Genomic DNA, 24,404 nt, shown 5'->3' with positions numbered 1-24,404 from the left:
TCACCTGTCTCTGTGGGCCCTGTCACTGTGGGCGCTGTCACCTGTCACTGTGGGCCCTGACACCTGTCACTATGGGCCCTGTTACCATGGGCCCTGTCACCTCACTGTGGGCCCTGTCACCTGTCTCTGTGGGCCCTGTCACTGTGGGCGCTGTCACCTGTCACTGTGGGCCCTGACACCTGTCACTATGGGCCCTGTTACCATGGACCCTGTCACCTCACTGTGGGCCCCGTCTCCTGTCTCTGTGGGCCCTGTCACTGTGGGCCCTGTCACCTGTCTCTGTGGGCCCTGTCACTGTGGGCGCTGTCACCTGTCACTGTGGGCCCTGACACCTGTCACTATGGGCCCTGTTACCATGGGCCCTGTCACCTGTCACTGTGGGCCCTGTCACTGTGGGCCGTCACTGTGGGCCCTGTCACCTGTCACTGTCGGCCCTGTCACCTGTCACTATGGGCCCTGTTACCATGGGCCCTGTCACCTGTCACTGTGGGTGCTCACACCTGTCATCATGGGCGCTGTCACCTGTCTCTGTGTGCCCTGACACCTGTCACTATGGGCCCTGTTACCATGGGCCCTGTCACCTGTCACTGTGGGCCCTGTCACTGTGGGCGCTGTCACCTGTCACTGTGGGCCCTGTCACTGTGGGCGCTGTCACCTGTCACTGTGGGCCCTGTCACTGTGGGCCCTGACACCTGTCACTATGGGCCCTGTCACCTGTCACTGTGGGCCCTGTCACTGTGGGCGCTGTCACCTGTCACTGTGGGCCCTGACACCTGTCACTATGGGCCCTGTTACCATGGGCGCTGTCACCTGTCTCTGTGTGCCCTGACACCTGTCACTATGGGCCCTGTTACCATGGGCGCTGTCACCTGTCACTGTGGGCCCTGTCACTGTGGGCCCTGTCACCTGTCTCTGTGGGCCCTGTCACTGTGGGCGCTGTCACCTGTCACTGTGGGCCCTGACACCTGTCACTATGGGCCCTGTTACCATGGGCCCTGTCACCTCACTGTGGGCCCTGTCACCTGTCTCTGTGGGCCCTGTCACTGTGGGCGCTGTCACCTGTCACTGTGGGCCCTGACACCTGTCACTATGGGCCCTGTTACCATGGGCCCTGTCACCTCACTGTGGGCCCCGTCTCCTGTCTCTGTGGGCCCTGTCACTGTGGGCCCTGTCACCTGTCTCTGTGGGCCCTGTCACTGTGGGCCCTGTCACCTGTCACTATGGGCCCTGTCACTGTGGGCCCTGTCACCTGTCACTATGGGCCCTGTCACTGTGGGCCCTGTCACCTGTCACTATGGGCCCTGTCACTGTGGGCCCTGTCGCCTGTCACTATGGGCCCTGTCACTGTGGGCCCTGTCATCTGTCACTATGGGCCCTGTCACTGTGGGCCCTGACACCTGTCACTATGGGCCCTGTTACCATGGGCCCTGTCACCTGTCACTATGGGCCCTGTCACTGTGGGCCCTGTCACCTGTCACTGTGGGCCCTGTCACCTGTCACTATGGGCCCTGTCACTGTGGGCCCTGTCACCTGTCACTATGGGCCCTGTCACTGTGGGCCCTGTCACCTGTCACTATGGGCCCTGTCACTGTGGGCCCTGTCACCTGTCACTATGGGCCCTGTCACTGTGGGCCCTGTCACCTGTCACTGTGGGCCCTGTCACTGTGGGCCCTGTCACCTGTCACTATGGGCCCTGTCACTGTGGGCCCTGTCACCTGTCACTATGGGCCCTGTCACTGTGGGCCCTGTCACCTGTCACTGTGGGCCCTGTCACCTGTCACTATGGGCCCTGTCACTGTGGGCCCTGTCACCTGTCACTATGGGCCCTGTTACCATGGGCCCTGTCACCTTTTCCACTGGGTCCAGCTGTGCATCTCCTTTGAACTTTCACTGATGTGTAGAAGATTCAGTCCCGAAAGTATTTGTGCATCTTATTTAGAGACCTCAAAGACTCTTAAATATTCTGTTACTGAAGCTATATTGGTGGATGTTGAATTGAAAGACCTGCCCCGATGTCTTGTCTTCTGTTTCAGATGAGGTGCGAGTACTTGTCGTTGGAGGTTATGGAGAGATGGATCATCAGTATGTATTACCCAGCAACTCTGACCATTTACAGCACTATGGCCTCATGCTCTCTCTACTCATACAGTCACAGAGGTCTACAGCACAGAAAATAGCCCTTCGGCCCATCAAGTCTGCACTACTATTTATCTGTTCTCATCCCATTTTCCAGCCCTTGGCCCATAGCCTTGTATACCTTAACACTGCATCGGCACATGGCTGCGGCCTCACAGCGCCAGGGAACTGGAATCGATTCCACCCTCGTGTGACTGTGTGGAGTTTGCACATTGTCCCTTTGTCTATGTGGGAGTACTCTGGTTTCTTCCCACAATCCAAAGATGTGCAGGTTCTGGTGAATTGGCGATGCTAAAGTGTCCCATTGAGCCCAAGGATGTGTAGGTTAGGGTGGATTGGCCATGCTAAATTGTCCCATAGTGCCCAGGGATGTGCAGGTTAGGGTGGATTGGCCATGCTAAATTGTCCCATAGTGCCCAGGGATGTGCAGGTTAGGGTGGATTGGCCATGCTAATTTGTACCATACTGTCCAGGGATGTGTAGATTAGGGTGGATTGGCCATGCTGAATTGTCCCATAGTGCCCAGGGATGTGCAGGTTAGGGTGGGTTGGCCGTGCTAAATTGTCCCATGGTGCTCAGGGCTGTGCAGGTTAGGGTGGATTGGCCGTGCTAAATTGTCCCATGGTGCTCAGGGCTGTTTCGCCATCACCAAATGTCGTGTAAGATGTGGGGTTCCTCAAAAATGGATTGTAAGAGATTTTAAAAGTACACAATGTCAGTCAGTGGTCGTGCCGCTGTCTCAGAGTTAGTAAGCCCAGGATCCAATCCCACGACCACTGGAAATGTCATCCTCTCTCTAACGAGGTGAGTGGAATAAGTAGAAAGAACGAGTATAGCTAAAATCAACATGAGTTCCCAGAAACTGAGGTGCTAGTTTGGAACGAATGCGTGTAAGATAACTGTGTTAGACAGACAGAGAATTAATTCAAAGTGACCCCTGTCATTGAGCTGTGCTGTCTCGTCTGGACCATTCCTAATCAGCTCTCTCTCTCTCTCTCTCTCTCTCTTCCTGGTTCAGTGGGCTTCCTTCTGTGTCACACCAGTTTAAACTTGGACCCAGTCTGTTTAAAGCTTTGGAAGGAAGCTATGCAGTGCAGCCTGTGCATCGAGCTGTTCCGAGATGAAGTCTTGTTCCACCACAAGGTGACAGAAGAGCTCTTCAGCAGCATGAAAGGGTAATGGTGCCGGTGAGCTGGGAACAAACATGGCACCAGGCTGCCATCGGCGAATGTTTCGTCTCCCGTCTCGCCGCTTTTTCAATCTCCCAAGCTTCCTGCTGGCTGTCTGCACCCCTCTGCTTTCCGCTCTGGATGGCGCACTGGGCAGCATGTTGGGGTGGGAGGTTGGCAGCGTGCAGTCACAGTGTGCAGGCCTTCACGGGGGACCAGAGCACCGCAGTCACCAGCGCTGGCCGGGGATCACGGAATGATCGAATCCCAGCAGTGTGGGAACAGGCCATTCAGCCCATCGGTTCCATACAGACCCTCCAGAAGAGCATCCCATTCGGACCGATCCCATCCCCGCAACGCCGCATGGCAAATCCACTTAGCCTAAATAACAGACAGAAAACAGAGGAAGCTTTACTCTGTATCTAACCCTGTGCTGTCCCTGTCCTGGGAGTGTTTGACGGGGGATAGTGTAGAGGGAGCTTTACTCTGTATCTAACCCCGTGCTGTCCCTGTCCTGGGAGTGTTTGATGGGTGGACAGTGTAGAGAGAGCTTTACTCTGTATCTAACCCTGTGCTGTCCCTCTCCTGGGAGTGTTTGATGGGGGACAGTGTAGAGGGAGCTTTACTCTGTATCTAACCCTGTGCTGTCCCTGTCCTGGGAGTGTTTGATGGGTGGACAGTGTAGAGAGAGCTTTACTCTGTATCTAACCCTATGCTGTCCCTGTCCTGGGAGTGTTTGATGGGGACAGTGTAGAGAGAGGTTTACTATGTATCTAACCCCGTGCTGTCGCTGTCCTGGGAGTGTTTGCTGGGGACAGTGTAGAGAGAGGTTTACTATGTATCTAACCCCGTGCTGTCGCTGTCCTGGGAGTGTTTGCTGGGGACAGTGTAGAGGAAGCTTTACTCTGTATCTAACCCTGTGCTGTCCCTGTCCTGGGAGTGTTTGCTGGGGACAGTGTAGAGGCAGCTTTACTCTGTATCTAACCCCGTGCTGTCCCTGTCATGGGAGTGTTTGCTGGGGACAGTGTAGAGGGAGCTTTACTCTGTATCTAACCCCGTGCTGTCCCTGTCCTGGGAGTGTTTGATGGATGGACAGTGTAGAGGCAGCTTTACTCTGTGTCTAACCCCGTGCTGTCCCTGTCCTGGGAGTGTTTGATGGGTGGACAGTGTAGAGAGAGCTTTACTCTGTATCTAACCCGTTGCTGTCCCTGTCCTGGGAGTGTTTGATGGGGGGACAGTTAAAGGGGCTTTCCTCTGCATCTAACCCTGTGCTGTCCCTGTCCTGGGAGTGTTTGCTGGGGACAGTGTAGAGGGAGCTTTACTCTGTATCTGACCCCGTGCTGTCCCTGTCCTGGGAGTGTTTGCTGGGTGGACAGTGTAGAGGGAGCTTTACTCTGTATCTAACCCCGTGCTGTCCTTGTCCCTGGGAGTGTTTGATGGGGGGACAGTGTAGAGGGAGCTTTACTCTGTATCTAACCCCGTGCTGTCCCTGTCCTGGGAGTGTTTGATGGGTGGACAGTGTAGAGAGAGCTTTACTCTGTATCTAACTCCTTGCTCTCCCTGTCCTGGGAGTGTTTGATGGATACAGTGTAGAGGCAGCTTTACTCTGTATCTAACCCCGTGCTGTCCCTGTCCTGGGAGTGTTTGTTGGGTGGACAATGTAGAGGGAGCTTTACTCTGTATCTAACCCCGTGCTGTCCCTGTCCTGGGAGTGTTTGATGGGTGGACAGTGTAGAGGGAGCTTTACTCTGTATCTAACCCCGTGCTGTCCTTGTCCCTGGGAGTGTTTGATGGGGGGACAGTGTAGAGGGAGCTTTACTCTGTATCTAACCCCCGTGCTGTCCTTGTCCCTGGGAGTGTTTGATGGGGGGACAGTGTAGAGGGAGCTTTACTCTGTATCTAACCCGTTGCTGTCCCTGTCCTGGGAGTGTTTGATGGGGGGACAGTTAAAGGGGCTTTCCTCTGCATCTAACCCCGTGCTGTCCCTGTCCTGGGAGTGTTGGATGGGGGTACAGTGTAGAGGGAGCTTTACTCTGTATCTAACCCCCGTGCTGTCCCTGTCCTGGGAGTGTTTGATGGGGGGACAGATAAAGGGGCTTTACTCTGTATCTCACCCCGTGCTGTCCATGTCCTGGGAGTGTTTGATGGGGGGACAGTTAAAGGAGCTTTACTCTGTATCTAACCCGGTGCTGGCCCTGTCTTGGGAGTGTTTGATGGGGGGACAGTGTTCAGAGAGCTTTACTCTGTATCTAACCCCGTGCTGTCCCTGTCCTGGGAGTGTTTGATGGGGGGACAGTGTAGAGGGAGCTTTACTCTGTATCTAACCCCGTGCTGTCCCTGTCCTGGGTCTGTTTGATGGGTGGACAGTTAAAGGAGCTTTACTCTGTATCTAACCCGGTGCTGGCCCTGTCTTGGGAGTGTTTGATGGGGGGACAGTGTTCAGAGAGCTTTACTCTGTATCTAACCCCGTTTGATTGTTGCTGAGTACCTTTCCCTGAGCTGTGATCTCTCTCCCTTTTCTCCTGAATGGTGCTGTGGTTTAGTGATGTGATTGTGGGTTCTGATCTTTCAGATACAGTAAACGCATCGCTGACCTTAAGGAATGTCGAGAAGAAGCCACTTCGAAAAGGTAACAAATATGATGATGCATTCTGGGAACTCAAACGTACATGCACAAAGTATACAGTAAAGACAGGACCCTTCGGAGCATTGATATCCCGAGGGATCGTGGGGTACAAGCCCATAGCTCCCTGAAAGGGGCAGCACAAGTGGGTAAGGTGGGAAAGAGGGCAATACAGCATGTTTACCTTCATCAGGCAGGGCACTGAGTATACAAGGTGGCAGGTCACGTTACAGCTGTATAAAACATTAGTGAGGTCACATTTGGAGCGTTGTGTGCAGTTCTGGTCCCCACACTATCGGAAGGATGTGGAAGTTTTGGAGAGGGTGAAGAAGGAGTTTACCAGGATGTTACCTGGATTGGAGGGTATGAGCTATCAGGAGAGATTGGATAAACTTGGATTGTTTTCACTCGAGCGTCAGAGACTGAAGGGCGGCCTGTTCGAAGGATATACAATTATCAGGGTCGTGGATAGGGTGGGTAGTCAGAGTCTTTTTCCCAGGGTGGGAATGTCAAACCTAGGGGGAGTAGGTTTATCGTGAGAGGGGGAAAGTGTAAAGGAGATGTGGGAGGAATGTTTTTTACTCAGTGGGTGGTAGGTGTCTGCATCACGCTGCTGGGGGGAGGTGGTAAAACCCAATACAATAGCAATATTGAACAGGTATTTACACAGACACATGAACAGGCAGAGAATTGAGGGACATGGACCATGTGGAGGCAGATGGGATTAACTTAGAATGGTATCATGGTCAGCACAGACATGGTGGGCCGAAGGGCCTGTTCCTGTCCTGTACTGTTCTGTGTTCTGTGATCCAAATCCCACACTGGGGTTGACTCTGAGACAGACATCGTGGCTGACAGAGTGGTACCATCCCCTCCTGATCTGCCAGCTTCATTGCAGCCATTGGTATACACTAGTCACCCCAGTGCCACCATTATCTCAGAGGTGGGCCAGGTTCGCACCGGCAATCTTGGAGTGACCGAGTCTCATGTGGTTTATGATCTGCGCTCTGGATTCAGTCACTTCAGGAGGTCTTACCCATGATCGTTCCCCCATGCCAACCTATGCCACTCTCCCAGTCCCCTTTTCAATGGCCCCCTCAGCCTCCATGCCAACTCATTTCACTTCAGCGCCCGTCTGTCCAAACTCAGGACCCTCTCGCGCATTGGCAGAAGTGGAACTTCTGAAAAAGCTGTCGTCCATAATTTTCTTCACATTAACTCTTTGCTCTTTAATTAACTCTTAGCCATGCACGTGTCAATCCAGCGTCAGAAACTAGAAACAATCAGCAACTCTTTATCTTATGGAAATACTGTGTCTTCAAATAAGCATGATATGGAGGTGCCAGTGTTGGACTGGGGTGGACAAAGTGAAAAATCACACGCCACCAGGTTATAGTCCAACAGATTTAATTGGAAGCACTAGCTTTCCGAGTGTCGCTCCTTCATCAGTTAGTGCTTCCAAATAAACCTGTTGGACTATAACCTGGTGGTGTGTGATTTTTAACTAACAATAAGCAATGAGACATTGACCAAAGGGAAAATGGTTTCTTTCACTGTCAGTTGAGTAAAATCCAGACTTTCCTCCAGCTGAATCAACAAGAGCTCATCCAATTTTGAGATTCCAGGCTCTGAGCCAAGTTCACACAGGCACGCCCAAGTCCCTCTGCCTCAGGTCAGACGCCCCTCAGTGGCAAGTTGGGGCTTTTCAACAGGAGTGCGTTCCATCCCCTGATTATCACCCCCACCATGAAAAGACAGCCCTTCACCTCTGAGAGAGAGGACAAGAAAGTGTTTCAGAGAGAGCGAGGGGGGGGGGGTGTCGTCAGCTTCAGAACTGGGGCAAAGAAGAACAGCAAACCAGAGAGGAGTGACACATTCTCGGAGTGAAACAAGGGAGAGTTAGTGCCAGAGAGCAAAGTATGTCTGGTCAGAGAGATAGACCATCAGAGACAGATAATGTCCGAAAGGGATGACAGATATTGAGGGAGGGACAGAGACAGATAGTAACCAAGGGAGAGGGAGAGACGGTGACAAAGACAGACAGTGATTGAGAGAGAGAGAGAGACAGACAGAGAAAGAGAGAGAGAACGATGGACAATGTCAGTGAGAGATGGAGTGAGAGACTTGTAGGGAGATTGCACAAAGGGAGGGAAATAGGGTCAGAGAGAGTGAAAGGGTGAGTGAGAGAGAGGAAGACTATATATACTCTGCAGTATCTTTTGACTCCTTCAAATCAGGGGTTTGGAGTTGATTGCACAAGAGGTGTTTATCCACTGGATGAAATACTCTCATGCATATGAACACTTACAATGCTGGTCACTTTATTGTTCACCTACGTTTGAAGGACAGAGCCCTACGATTAATCAGTGCATTGAAATGGTTGGGAGATGGGGTGAGGGGCACGGGTGGCTCAATGGTTAGCACTGCTGCCTCACAGCCTCAGGGTCCCAGGTTCGATTCAAGCCTCAGGTGACTGTCTGCGTGGAGTTTACACATTCTCTCTGTGTGGGTTTCCTCCCACAGTCCAAAGATGTGCAGCTTAGGCAAAATGGCCATGCTACGTTGTCCCACAGTTCAAACTTTGTGAGAAGATTTGGAGCTTGGGTGTTCGTTGTTGTGGTTCTGTTCGCTTTATACCACTACAAATGCCAGAGGAAACGACACAGAAGCGCATCACAGGAGGCTCCCAAGCCCTGAGGATGTCCCCTAGCCAGGGGACGAAACGTCTGCAAGACAAACTCCCAGCTCGGCGAACAGAACCGCAACGACATTGTCCATAGTGTCCAGGGATGTGCAGGTTAGGGTGGATTGGCCATGCTAAATTGTCCCCGTAGTGCCCGGGGATGTACAGGTTAGGGTGGATTGGCCGTGCTAAATTGTCCCATAGTGCCCAGGGATGTGCGGGTTAGGGTGGATTGGCCATGCTAAATTGTCCCATAGTACCCAGGGATGTGTAGGTTAGGGTGGATTGGCCATGCTAAATTGTCCCATAGTGCCCAGGGATGTGTAGGTTAGGGTGGATTGGCCATGCTAAATTGTCCCATAGTGCCCAGGGATGTGCAGGTTAGGGTGGATGGGCCAGGCTAAATTGTCCCATAGTGCCCAGGGATGTGCAGGTTTGGGTGGATTGGCCGTGCTAAATTGTCCCATAATGTCCAGGAATGTGCAGGTTAGGGTGGATTGGCCATGCTAAATTGTCCCATAGTGCCCAGGGATGTGCGGGTTAGGGTGGATTGGTCATGCTAAATTGTCCCATAGTGCCCAGGGATGTGCAGGTTTGGGTGGATTGGCCGTGCTAAATTGTCCCATAATGTCCAGGAATGTGCAGGTTAGGGTGGATTGGCCATGCTAAATTGTCCCATAGTGCCCAGGGATGTGCGGGTTAGGGTGGATTGGCCATGCTAAATTGTCCCATAGTGTCCAGGGATGTGCAGGTTAGGGTGGATTGGCCATGCTAAATTGTCCAATAGTGCCCAGGGGTGTGCAGGTTAGGGTGGATTGGCCATGCTAAATTGTCCCATAGTGTCCAGGGATGTGTAGGTTAGGGTGGATTGGCCGTGCTAATTTGTGTCATAGTATCCAGGGATGTGCAGGTTAGGGTGGATTGGCCGTGCTAAATTGTCCCATAGTGTCCAGAGATATGCAGGTTAAGGTGAATTGGCCGTGCTAATTTGTCCCATCATACCCAGGGATGTGCAGGGTTAGGGTGGATTGGCCATGCTAAAGTGTCCAATAGTGCCCAGGGATGTGCAGGTTAGGGTGGATTGACCATGCTAAATTGTCCCATAGTGCCCAGGGATGTGCAGGTTAGGGCGGATTGATCATGCTAAAATGTCCCAAAGTGTCCAGGGATGTGCAGGTTAGGGTAGATTGGCCATGCTAAATTGTCCCATAGTGCCCAGGGATGTGCAGGTTAGGGTGGATTGGCCATGCTAAATTGTCCCATAGTGTCCAGGGATGTGTAGGTTAGGGTGGGAATGGCCGGGCTAAATTGTCCCATCGTGCCCAGGGATGTGCAGGTTAGGATGGATTGGCCATGCTAAATTGTCCCATAGTGCCCAGGAATGTGCAGGTTAGGGTGGATTGGCCATGCTAAATTGTCCCATAGTGCCCAGGGATGTGCAGGTTAGGGTGGATTGGCCGTGCTAAATTGTCCCATAGTGTCCAGGGATGTGCTGGTTAGGGTGGATTGGCCGTGCTAAATTGTCCCATAGTGCCCAGGGATGTGCTGGTGAGGGTGGATGAGTCAGGGAGAAATGTAAAGCAACACAGTAGGGGAATGGGTCTGGGTGGTGTACTCTTGGGAGGGTCAGTGTGGACTTGGTGGGCTGAATCCACACTGTCAGGATTCCATGATTTTTTATGAACATCACTTTATAAATCATCATAAGCCATTTGAAGCTGCCTAAAGCTTTTAAAGTTCCCTGTCAAAATATCCCTGACCCTGCAGCAGACTTTCCCAAATTGTGTTAGCCTCGGGATTCACCACATTGCCACGAATACTACGATTCAGGGAAAATCAGCTTTGCTGTGTGCAGTTCAGTGGCATTCCCAACCCATCGCGTTACGCTGTGGCGATCCCACACAGTGGTGCCCAAGCACGGCAGGCGGTGGAATTGGGGGTGGAAGCTGGCATCCTGACTGAGCTGTGGTTCTAACGAGCATTGGCTTCAACCTTGCCGTGGGGGAAGGAGGGTGGGAGTGAACAGGGAACAGGGCCCATTGACCTGTGCTGTCTGTCTAGTGGGAGCTTTCACAGAGAGAGGCGTCTCTTCCTGAGGAGCACGGTGAAGGAACTCAGCATCATCCTCGCTGAAGAACCTGGCCTGTTGGGACCCAAGGTAATAGAGCCCCAGCTCGGATTTTATGCGCGTTCGTACGAGGTGCTGTTGTCATCGTCAGAGGAGGGATGGTGCAAACTGGGCCCAGAGTTTCATCCCCACCTCCCCCACCCGGCCTGGCCTACTCCAGTTAATAGCTGTATTGAGCCCTGATACTGTTGAATGAATGATTGCCCCTCAGGCAGCCCAGTGCTCCCTCAATACTGCATTGGCGTGTCGACCCTAATCATTGCCCACTCCAGGCCTGGTATGGGACCTGACACTCGGCTTTCGCAATGAAGATGGCTCCCCGAGCGTCCTGGTCATTGCGCTGGATGGGATTTGTTCCTTCACTGGGACTCAGGAGTGAGTTCCCGTGGAGCTGTGCTGTATCAGTGTGCATGCTGCCGAACCTGGCGCCTGATCTCACTGGCATTGCCCAGCCACGGGGTTTGGGCATTGTTGGGCAGGCACTGGGCACCCTCCCCCGTTATCCATCAGGCAAGCCGAAGGGGTGACAGGCACAGTAGTGTCACCGGTTCACCTGGGCACCCTCTGTGCTTGATGATCCAACAGGAAGCGTCGCTGAATACTGAGGAGCGATGATTGTCTCACTCCCCTTGCCCACCCACCTCGAGAAGGCCATGAGCTCAGGCCCGTGAGGGGTTCGAGAGGTTTGTTTTCCGTCACCCCCCCCCCCCCTCTCCGCCCCCACCCCAGACACTGTGTCGAAGGCCACTGTTTCCAGCCAAGCTGACTGGGAGTTTTCCAAAGCTCTTTCTCTCCTCCGTCCAGATCCTCTTCGTCTTCATGGCTCTGTCGTTTTCCCGCGATGAGATTTCTTGGCTCGTACGTCACGCCGAAAACATCACCAAAACCAAGACTCCGGAAGACTACGTGGACAGGTGAAGGCAGTAATCATTGGCGGAACATCTACGGCCCCAATCTACGGTTGGGGTGGTGAGCGGGGGTGGGGGGGGGGGGGTTCCAAAAATTCCCTTCGTGTGGCATTATCCCTCTTCATCCCAGTGTTGAAGGGACACCCACTTTACTCCATTACCCTGACAGCTGGGGTGGGGTATTATCCTTCCCCCATCTCCACTGTCAAGCCCTGTCAGGATGTCCATACCTCTCTACAGCAAAATTGTCTCTCACTCTGCAGGCCCAGTCTCCTCCTAAGACAAGCCGACCATGTCAGGATTCAGTCTGGTGACCCTTCACAGAAGCGTTACATGACAACGGTGCAGAAGGAGGCCATTGAGTCCACTGGCTATACTATCCAGCTCCGTTCTATCCCCCTTATCTCCGGCCCTTTCCGCGTATCCCCTACAACCCCATTTCTATCCCCACTCACTGTCCAGTCCCCTCTTGAATGTGTCCATTTGACCTGCCCTCCACCATGTTCCCAGGCATTGCAATTCACGCCCGAACTGCTCGCTGGGATGAGAAAGCATTTCCTCACATCACCCTTCCACCACCCTTTCAATCTGTGCCCTCTGATTCTCGATTTCTTTAATGAGCAGGAGCAATTTCTCCCGGCCTCTGCTTTCCGGCCCGCGCTGGTGATTTTGAAAGCCCACGATCAGCTCTCCCTCAAAGCCTTCTTCTGTCCCAAGGAGAAAAGTCCCAAGGTCCTCGATCGATCCTGGAACCGTTGTTGTAAATCGCTTCTGCACTCTCTCCCTCGTGTGCCTTCACATCCTCCCGAGAATGCGGTGTCCACAATTGGACGCAAGCACACGCTTAAACTCACTGCAGTGGGATCACAATGGGGCTGTGACCAAAAGGTGATTCGGAGCCAATTTGGCAACTCTGGTGAGCAGCCACAGTGCCCTGGGATTAAGGAGAGGGCTTGCTGATTACCGTTATGTTGCTTCGGTTTCAGTAACATCGCCGAGTTGATGTTTGTGATGGAGGAACTGCGAGGACTGCTCCACAAGTACAAGAAGATAATTCAACGTTACTTTGTCCTGTATCTAGCCCACTTCGATGCAGTTGTTCTCAATGAAGCAATTCAGGTAAATGCGTCAAAAGGAAGGGTTCACAGAGGATAAGCGCAGGTCATCATAGAATAGAATCCCGAGAGTATGGAAACAGGCCCTTCGGCCCAACACATCCACACCGACCCTCTGAAGAGTAATCCACACAGACCCATTCCCATACCCTATTATTCTACATTTACCCCTGGCCTAACTGCTGCAACCTGCACATCCCTGGACATAATGGGACAATTCAGCATGAGCTGAAAATGTGTTGCTGGAAAAGCGCAGCAGGTCAGGCAGCATCCACGGGGCAAGATAATCGACGTTTCGGGCATGAGCCCTTCATCAGCGCATGCCTGAAATGTCGATTCTCCTGCCCCTTGGATGCTGCCCTGACCTGCTGCGCTTTTCCAGCAACACATTTTCAGTTCAGATCTCAAGCATCTGCAGTCCTCACTTTTTCCTAGACAATGTCCCATGTCCAATCCACCCTAACCTGCACATCCCTGGGCACTATGGGACAATTTAGCATGGCCAATCCACCCTAACCTGCACATCCCTGGGCACTATGGGACAATTTAGCACGGCCAATCCACCCTAACCTGGACATCCCTGGACACTACGGGACAATTTAGCATGGCCAATCCACCCTAACCTGCACATCCCTGGGCACTATGGGACAATTTAGCACGACCAATCCAGCCTAAACTGCACATCCCTGGGCACTATGGGACAATTTACCATGGCCAATCCACCCTAACCTGCACATCCCTGGGCACTATGGGACAATTTAGCATGGCCAATCCACCCTAACCTGCACATCCCTGGACACTATGGTACAATTTAGCATGGCCAATCCACCCTAACCTGCACATCCCTGGGCACTATGGGACAATTTAGCACGGCTAATCCACCCTAACCTGCACATCCCTGGACACGATGGGACAATTTAGCATGGCCAATCCACCCTAACCCTGCACATCCCTGGGCACTATGGGACAATTTAGCATGGCCAATCCACCCTAACCTGCACATCCCTGGACACTATGGTACAATTTAGCATGGCCAATCCACCCTAACCTGAACATCCCTGGATACTATGGGACAATTTAGCATGACCAATCCACCCTAACCTGCACATTCCTGGGTACTATGGGACAATTTAGCATGGCCAATCCACCCTAGCCTGCACATCCCTCGGCCATATGGGTAATTTAGCATGGCCAATCCACCCTAACCTGCACATCCCTGGGCACTATGGGACAATTTAGCATGGCCAATCCACCCTAACCTGCACATCCCTGGACACTATGGGACAATTTAGCATGGCCAATCCACCCTAACCTGCACATCCCTGGACACTATGGGACAATTTAGCATTACCAATCCACCCGAACCTGCACATCCCTGGGCACTATGGGACAATTTAGCATGACCAATCCACCCTAACCTGCACATCCCTGGGCACTATGGGACAATTTAGCATGGCCAATCCACCCTAACCTGCACATCCCTGGGCACTATGGGACAATTTAGCATGGCCAATCCACCCTAACCTGTACATCCCTGGACACTATGGGACAATTTAGCCTGGCCAATCCACCCTAACCTGCATATCCCTGGGCACTATGGGACAATTTAGCATGGCCAATCCACCCTAACCTGCACATCCCTGGGCACTATGGGACAATTGAGCATGGCCAATCCACCCTAACCTGCACATCCCTGGGCACTATGGGACAATGTAGCATGGCCAATCCACCCTAACCTGCAAATCCCTGGGCACTATGGGACAATTTAGCATGGCCAATCCACCCTAACCTGCACATCCCTGGACACAATGGGACCATTTAGAATGGCCAATCCACCCTAACCTGCACATCCCTGGACACGATGGGACAATTTAGCATGGCCAATCCACCCTAACCTGCACGTTCCCTGGGCACTATGGGACAATTTAGCATGGCTAATCCACCCTAACCTGCACATCCCTGGACACTGTGGGACAATTTAGCATGACCAATCCACCCTAACCTGCACATCCCTGGACATTCTAAGACAATTTAGCATGGCCAATCCACCCTAACCTGCACATCCCTGGACACTATGGGACAATTTAGCATGGCCAATCCACCCTAACCGGCACATCCCTGGACATTCTAAGACAATTTAGCATGGCCAATCCACCCTAACCTGCACATCCCTGGACACTATGGGACAATTTAGCATGGCCAATCCACCCTAACCTGCACATCCCTGGACACTATGGGACAATTTCCCATGACCAATCCACCCTAACCTGCACATCCCTGGACACTATGGGACAATTTAGCATGGCCAATCCACACTAACCTACACATCCCTGAGCACTATGGGACAATTTAGCACGGCCAATCCACCCTAACCTGCACATCCCTGGACACTATGGGACAATTTAGCATGGCCAATCCACCCTAACCTGCACATCCCTGGGCACTATGGGACAATTTAGCATGGCCAATCCACCCTAACCTGCACATCCCTGGGCACTATGGGACAATTTAGCACGGCTAATCCACCCTAACCTGCACATCCCTGGACACGATGGGACAATTTAGCATGGCCAATCCACCCTAACCCTGCACATCCCTGGGCACTATGGGACAATTTAGCATGGCCAATCCACCCTAACCTGCACATCCCTGGACACTATGGTACAATTTAGCATGGCCAATCCACCCTAACCTGAACATCCCTGGATACTATGGGACAATTTAGCATGACCAATCCACCCTAACCTGCACATTCCTGGGTACTATGGGACAATTTAGCATGGCCAATCCACCCTAGCCTGCACATCCCTCGGCCATATGGGTAATTTAGCATGGCCAATCCATCCTAACCTGCACATCCCTGGACACTACGGGACAATTTAGCATGGCCAATCCACCCTAACCTGCACATCCCTGGGCACTATGGGACAATTTAGCATGGCCAATCCACCCTAACCTGCACATCCCTGGGCACTATGGGACAATTTAGCACGGCTAATCCACCCTAACCTGCACATCCCTGGACACGATGGGACAATTTAGCATGGCCAATCCACCCTAACCCTGCACATCCCTGGGCACTATGGGACAATTTAGCATGGCCAATCCACCCTAACCTGCACATCCCTGGACACTATGGTACAATTTAGCATGGCCAATCCACCCTAACCTGAACATCCCTGGATACTATGGGACAATTTAGCATGACCAATCCACCCTAACCTGCACATTCCTGGGTACTATGGGACAATTTAGCATGGCCAATCCACCCTAGCCTGCACATCCCTCGGCCATATGGGTTATTTAGCATGGCCAATCCACCCTAACCTGCACATCCCTGGACACTACGGGACAATTTAGCATGGCCAATCCACCCTAACCTGCACATCCCTGGGCACTATGGGACAATTTAGCACGGCCAATCCACCCTAATCTGCACATCCCTGGGCGCTATGGGACAATTTAGCACGACCAATCCACCCTAAACTGCACATCCCTGGGCACTATGGGACAATTTAGCACGACCAATCCACCCTAATCTGCACATCCCTGGGCGCTATGGGACAATTTAGCATGGCCAATCCACCCTAACCTGCACATCCCTGGGCACTATGGGACAATTTAGCATGGCCAATCCACCCTAACCTGCACATCCCTGGACACTATGGGACAATTTAGCATGGCCAATCCACCCTAACCTGCAAATCCCTGGGCACTATGGGACAATTTAGCCTGGCCAATCCACCCTAACCTGCACATCCCTGGGCACTATGGGACAATTTAGCATGGCCAATCCACCCTAACCTGCACATCCCTGGGCACTATGGGACAATTGAGCATGGCCAATCCACCCTAACCTGCACATCCCTGGGCACTATGGGACAATTTAGCATGGCCAATCCACCCTAACCTGCAAATCCCTGGGCACTATGGGACAATTTAGCATGGCCAATCCACCCTAACCTGCACATCCCTGGACACAATGGGACCATTTAGAATGGCCAATCCACCCGAACCTTCACATCCCTGGACACGATGGGACAATTTAGCATGGCCAATCCACCCTAACCTGCACATCCCTGGACACTACAGGGACAATTTAGCATGGCCAATCCACCCTAACCTGCACATCCCTGGGCACTATGGGGACAATTTAACATGGCCAATCCACCCTAACCTGCACATCCCTGGACACTATGGGACAATTTAGCATGGCCAATCCACCCTAACCTGCACATCCCTGGGCACTATGGGACAATTTAGCATGGCCAATCCACCCTAACCTGCACATCCCTGGGCACTATGGGACAATTTAGCATGGCGAATCCACCCTAACCTGCACATCCCTGGGCACTATGGGACAACTTAGCATGGCCAATCCACCCTAACCTGCACATTCCTGGGCACTATGGGACAACTTAGCGTGGCCAATCCACCCTAACCTGCACATTCCCTGGGCACTATGGGACAATTTAGCATGGCTAATCCACCCTAACCTGCACATCCCTGGACACTGTGGGACAATTTAGCATGGCCAATCCACCCTAACCGGCACATCCCTGGACATTCTAAGACAATTTAGCATGGCCAATCCACCCTAACCTGCACATCCCTGGACACTATGGGACAATTTAGCATGGCCAATCCACCCTAACCGGCACATCCCTGGACATTCTAAGACAATTTAGCATGGCCAATCCACCCTAACCTGCACATCCCCGGACACTACAGGGACAATTTAGCATGGCCAATCCACCCTATCCTGCACATCCCTGGACACTATGGGACAATTTATCATGACCAATCCACCCTAACCTGCACATCCCTGGACACTATGGGACAATTTCCCATGACCAATCCACCCTAACCTGCACATCCCTGGACACTATGGGACAATTTAGCATGGCCAATCCACACTAACCTACACATCCCTGAGCACTATGGGACAATTTAGCACGGCCAATCCACCCTAACCTGCACATCCCTGGACACTATGGGACAATTTAGCATGGCCAATCCACCCTAACCTGCACATCCCTGGGCACTATGGGACAATTTAGCATGGCCAATCCACCCTAACCTGCACATCCCTGGGCACTATGGGACAATTTAGCACGGTCAATCCACCCTAACCTGCACATCCCTGGGCACTATGGGACAATTTAGCATGGCCAATCCACCCTAACCTACACATCCCTGGGCACTATGGGACAATTTAGCATGGCCAATCCACCCTAACCTGCACATCCCTGGGCACTATGGGACAATTTAGCACGGCCAATCCACCCTAACCTGCACATCCCTGGACACTACGGGACAATTTAGCATGGCCAATCCACCCTAACCTGCACATCCCTGGGCACTATGGGACAATTTAGCACGGCCAATCCACCCTAATCTGCACATCCCTGGGCGCTATGGGACAATTTAGCACGACCAATCGACCCTAAACTGCAAATCCCTGGGCGCTATGGGACAATTTAGCACGACCAATCCACCCTAATCTGCACATCCCTGGGCGCTATGGGACAATTTAGCATGGCCAATCCACCCTAACCTGCACATCCCTGGGCACTATGGGACAATTTAGCATGGCCAATCCACCCTAACCTGCACATCCCTGGACACTATGGGACAATTTAGCATGGCCAATCCACCCTAACCTGCAAATCCCTGGGCACTATGGGACAATTTAGCATGGCCAATCCACCCTAACCTGCACATCCCTGGGCACTATGGGACAATTTAGCATGGCCAATCCACCCTAACCTGCACATCCCTGGGCACTATGGGACAATTGAGCATGGCCAATCCACCCTAACCTGCACATCCCTGGGCACTATGGGACAATTTAGCATGGCCAATCCACCCTAACCTGCAAATCCCTGGACACGATGGGACAATTTAGCATGGCCAATCCACCCTAACCTGCACATCCCTGGACACTACAGGGACAATTTAGCATGGCCAATCCACCCTAACCTGCACATCCCTGGGCACTATGGGGACAATTTAACATGGCCAATCCACCCTAACCTGCACATCCCTGGACACTATGAGACAATTTAGCATGGCCAATCCACCCTAACCTGCACATCCCTGGGCACTATGGGACAATTTAGCATGGCCAATCCACCCTAACCTGCACATCCCTGGGCACTATGGGACAATTTAGCATGGCCAATCCACCCTAACCTGCACATCCCTGGGCACTATGGGACAATTTAGCATGGCCAATCCACCCTAACCTGCACATTCCTGGGCACTATGGGACAACTTAGCATGGCCAATCCACCCTAACCTGCACATTCCCTGGGCACTATGGGACAATTTAGCATGGCTAATCCACCCTAACCTGCACATCCCTGGACACTGTGGGACAATTTAGCATGGCCAATCCACCCTAACCGGCACATCCCTGGACATTCTAAGACAATTTAGCATGGCCAATCCACCCTAACCTGCACATCCCTGGACATTCTAAGACAATTTAGCATGGCCAATCCACCCTAACCTGCACATCCCTGGACACTATGGGACAATTTAGCATGGCCAATCCACCCTAACCTGCACATCCCTGGACACTATGGGACAATTTCCCATGACCAATCCACCCTAACCTGCACATCCCTGGACACTATGGGACAATTTAGCATGGCCAATCCACACTAACCTACACATCCCTGAGCACTATGGGACAATTTAGCACGGCCAATCCACCCTAACCTGCACATCCCTGGACACTATGGGACAATTTAGCATGGCCAATCCACCCTAACCTGCACATCCCTGGGCACTATGGGACAATTTAGCATGGCCAATCCACCCTAACCTGCACATCCCTGGGCACTATGGGACAATTTAGCACGGCTAATCCACCCTAACCTGCACATCCCTGGACACGATGGGACAATTTAGCATGGCCAATCCACCCTAACCCTGCACATCCCTGGGCACTATGGTACAATTTAGCATGGCCAATCCACCCTAACCTGAACATCCCTGGATACTATGGGACAATTTAGCATGACCAATCCACCCTAACCTGCACATTCCTGGGTACTATGGGACAATTTAGCATGGCCAATCCCCCCTAGCCTGCACATCCCTCGGCCATATGGGTAATTTAGCATGGCCAATCCACCCTAACCTGCACATCCCTGGGCACTATGGGACAATTTAGCATGGCCAATCCACCCTAACCTGCACATCCCTGGACACTATGGGACAATTTAGCATGGCCAATCCACCCTAACCTGCACATCCCTGGACACTATGGGACAATTTAGCATTACCAATCCACCCGAACCTGCACATCCCTGGGCACTATGGGACAATTTAGCATGACCAATCCACCCTAACCTGCACATCCCTGGGCACTATGGGACAATTTAGCATGGCCAATCCACCCTAACCTGCACATCCCTGGGCACTATGGGACAATTTAGCATGGCCAATCCACCCTAACCTGTACATCCCTGGACACTATGGGACAATTGAGCATGGCCAATCCACCCTAACCTGCACATCCCTGGGCACTATGGGACAATTTAGCATGGCCAATCCACCCTAACCTGCACATCCCTGGGCACTATGGGACAATTGAGCATGGCCAATCCACCCTAACCTGCACATCCCTGGGCACTATGGGACAATTTAGCATGGCCAATCCACCCTAACCTGCAAATCCCTGGGCACTATGGGACAATTTAGCATGGCCAATCCACCCTAACCTGCACATCCCTGGACACAATGGGACCACTTAGAATGGCCAATCCACCCTAACCTGCACATCCCTGGACACGATGGGACAATTTAGCATGGCCAATCCACCCTAACCTGCACATCTCTGGACACTACAGGGACAATTTAGCATGGCCAATCCACCCTAACCTGCACATCCCTGGGCACTATGGGGACAATTTAGCATGGCCAATCCACCCTAACCTGCACATCCCGGGACACTATGGGACAATTAATCATGGCCAATCCACCCTAACCTGCACATCCCTGGGCACTATGGGACAATTTAGCATGGCCAATCCACCCTAACCTGCACATCCCTGGGCACTATGGGACAATTTAGCATGGCCAATCCACCCTAACCTGCACATCCCTGGGCACTATGGGACAATTTAGCATGGCCAATCCACCCTAACCTGCACATTCCTGGGCACTATGGGACAACTTAGCATGGCCAATCCACCCTAACCTGCACATTCCCTGGGCACTATGGGACAATTTAGCATGGCTAATCCACCCTAACCTGCACATCCCTGGACACTGTGGGACAATTTAGCATGGCCAATCCACCCTAACCGGCACATCCCTGGACATTCTAAGACAATTTAGCATGGCCAATCCACCCTAACCTGCACATCCCTGGACACTATGGGACAATTTAGCATGGCCAATCCACCCTAACCGGCACATCCCTGGACATTCTAAGACAATTTAGCATGGCCAATCCACCCTAACCTGCACATCCCTGGACACTATGGGACAATTTCCCATGACCAATCCACCCTAACCTGCACATCCCTGGACACTATGGGACAATTTAGCATGGCCAATCCACACTAACCTACACATCCCTGAGCACTATGGGACAATTTAGCACGGCCAATCCACCCTAACCTGCACATCCCTGGACACTATGGGACAATTTAGCATGGCCAATCCACCCTAACCTGCACATCCCTGGGCACTATGGGACAATTTAGCATGGCCAATCCACCCTAACCTGCACATCCCTGGGCACTATGGGACAATTTAGCACGGTCAATCCACCCTAACCTGCACATCCCTGGGCACTATGGGACAATTTAGCATGGCCAATCCACCCTAACCTACACATCCCTGGGCACTATGGGACAATTTAGCATGGCCAATCCACCCTAACCTGCACATCCCTGGGCACTATGGGACAATTTAGCACGGCCAATCCACCCTAACCTGCACATCCCTGGACACAATGGGACCATTTAGAATGGCCAATCCACCCTAACCTGCACATCCCTGGACACGATGGGACAATTTAGCATGGCCAATCCACCCTAACCTGCACATCCCTGGACACTACAGGGACAATTTAGCATGGCCAATCCACCCTAACCTGCACATCCCTGGGCACTATGGGGACAATTTAACATGGCCAATCCACCCTAACCTGCACATCCCTGGACACTATGGGACAATTTAGCATGGCCAATCCACCCTAACCTGCACATCCCTGGGCACTATGGGACAATTTAGCATGGCCAATCCACCCTAACCTGCACATCCCTGGGCACTATGGGACAATTTAGCATGGCCAATCCACCCTAACCTGCACATCCCTGGGCACTATGGGACAATTTAGCATGGCCAATCCACCCTAACCTGCACATTCCTGGGCACTATGGGACAACTTAGCATGGCCAATCCACCCTAACCTGCACATTCCCTGGGCACTATGGGACAATTTAGCATGGCTAATCCACCCTAACCTGCACATCCCTGGACACTATGGGACAATTTAGCATGGCCAATCCACCCTAACCGGCACATCCCTGGACATTCTAAGACAATTTAGCATGGCCAATCCACCCTAACCTACACATCCCTGGACACTATGGGACAATCTAGCATGGCCAATCTACCCTAACCTGCACATCCCTGGACACTATGGGACAATTTAGCATGGCCAATCCACCCTAACCTGCACATCCCTGGACATTCTAAGACAATTTAGCATGGCCAATCCACCCTAACCTGCACATCCCTGGACACTATGGGACAATTTAGCATGGCCAATCCTCCCTAACCTGCACATCCCTGGGTACTATGGGACAATTTAGCATGGCCAATCCACCCTAACCTGCACATCCCTGGACACTATGGGACAATTTAGCATGGCCAATCCACCCTAACCTGCACATCCCTGGGCACTATGGGACAATTTAGCACGGCTAATCCACCCTAACCTGCACATCCCTGGACACTATGGGACAATTTTGCATGGCCAATCCACCCTAACCCTGCACATCCCTGGGCACTATGGGACAATTTAGCATGGCCAATCCACCCTAACCTGCACATCCCTGGACACTATGGTACAATTTAGCATGGCCAATCCACCCTAACCTGAACATCCCTGGATACTATGGGACAATTTAGCATGACCAATCCACCCTAACCTGCACATTCCTGGGTACTATGGGACAATTTAGCATGGCCAATCCACCCTAGCCTGCACATTCCTCGGCCATATGGGTAATTTAGCATGGCCAATCCACCCTAACCTGCACATCCCTGGACACTATGGGAAAAAAATTAGCATGGCCAATCCACCCTAAACTGCACATCCCTGGACACTATGGGACAATTTAGGATGCCAATCCACCCTAACCTGCACATCCCTGGGCACTATGGGACAATTTAGCATGGCCAATCCACCCTAACCTGCACATCCCTGGACACTATGGGACAATTTCCCATGGCCAATCCACCCTAACCTGCACATCCCTGGACACTATGGGACAATTTCCCATGGCCAATTCACCCTAACCTGCACATCCCTGGGCACTATGGGACAATTTAGCATGGCCAATCCACCCTAACCTGCACATCCCTGGATACTATGGGACAATTTAGCATGACCAATCCACCCTAACCTGCACATTCCTGGGTACTATGGGACAATTTAGCATGGCCAATCCACCCTAGCCTGCACATTCCTCGGCCATATGGGTAATTTAGCATGGCCAATCCACCCTAACCTGCACATCCCTGGACACTATGGGAAAAAAATTAGCATGGCCAATCCACCCTAAACTGCACATCCCTGGACACTATGGGACAATTTAGGATGCCAATCCACCCTAACCTGCACATCCCTGGGCACTATGGGACAATTTAGCATGGCCAATCCACCCTAACCTGCACATCCCTGGACACTATGGGACAATTTCCCATGGCCAATCCACCCTAACCTGCACATCCCTGGACACTATGGGACAATTTCCCATGGCCAATTCACCCTAACCTGCACATCCCTGGGCACTATGGGACAATTTAGCATGGCCAATCCACCCTAACCTGCACATCCCTGGACACTATGGGACAATTTAGCATGGCCAATCCACCCTAACCTGCACATCCCTGGGCACTATGGGACAATTTAGCACGGGTAATCCACCCTAACCTGCACATCCCTGGACACTATGGGACAATTTAGCATGGCCAATCCACCCTAACCCTGCACATCCCTGGGCACTATGGGACAATTTAGCATGGCCAATCCACCCTAACCTGCACATCCCTGGACACTACGGTACAATTTAGCATGGCCAATCCACCCTAACCTGAACATCCCTGGATACTATGGGACAATTTAGCATGACCAATCCACCCTAACCTGCACATTCCTGGGTACTATGGGACAATTTAGCATGGCCAATCCACCCTAGCCTGCACATCCCTCGGCCATATGGGTAATTTAGCATGGCCAATCCACCCTAACCTGCACATCCCTGGGCACTATGGGACAATGTAGCATGGCCAATCCACCCTAACCTGCACATCCCTGGACACTATGGGACAATTTAGCATGGCCAATCCACCCTAAACTGCACATCCCTGGACACTATGGGACAATTTAG

At 52.2% G+C, this 24,404-nt stretch overlaps 1 protein-coding gene across 1 annotated transcript in view; it reads left to right on the top strand.

The window, feature by feature from the left end:
* The window catches only part of LOC140471217 (nck-associated protein 1-like), a 179,230-nt gene that overhangs the window by 23,150 nt on the left and 131,676 nt on the right, over positions 1-24,404 (top strand). The window contains exons 3-8 of the mRNA XM_072567142.1: positions 2,034-2,082; positions 3,155-3,311; positions 5,878-5,934; positions 10,673-10,769; positions 11,544-11,653; positions 12,634-12,766. Of these exons, the coding sequence (XP_072423243.1) occupies positions 2,034-2,082; positions 3,155-3,311; positions 5,878-5,934; positions 10,673-10,769; positions 11,544-11,653; positions 12,634-12,766 (603 nt within the window). The remainder of the gene's footprint in view (positions 1-2,033; positions 2,083-3,154; positions 3,312-5,877; positions 5,935-10,672; positions 10,770-11,543; positions 11,654-12,633; positions 12,767-24,404) is intronic.

The sequence above is a fragment of the Chiloscyllium punctatum genome, chromosome X (genome assembly GCF_047496795.1).
Source record: "Chiloscyllium punctatum isolate Juve2018m chromosome X, sChiPun1.3, whole genome shotgun sequence".
Taxonomy (NCBI): domain Eukaryota; kingdom Metazoa; phylum Chordata; class Chondrichthyes; order Orectolobiformes; family Hemiscylliidae; genus Chiloscyllium; species Chiloscyllium punctatum.
This window is presented reverse-complemented; position numbering and strand designations above follow the sequence as displayed.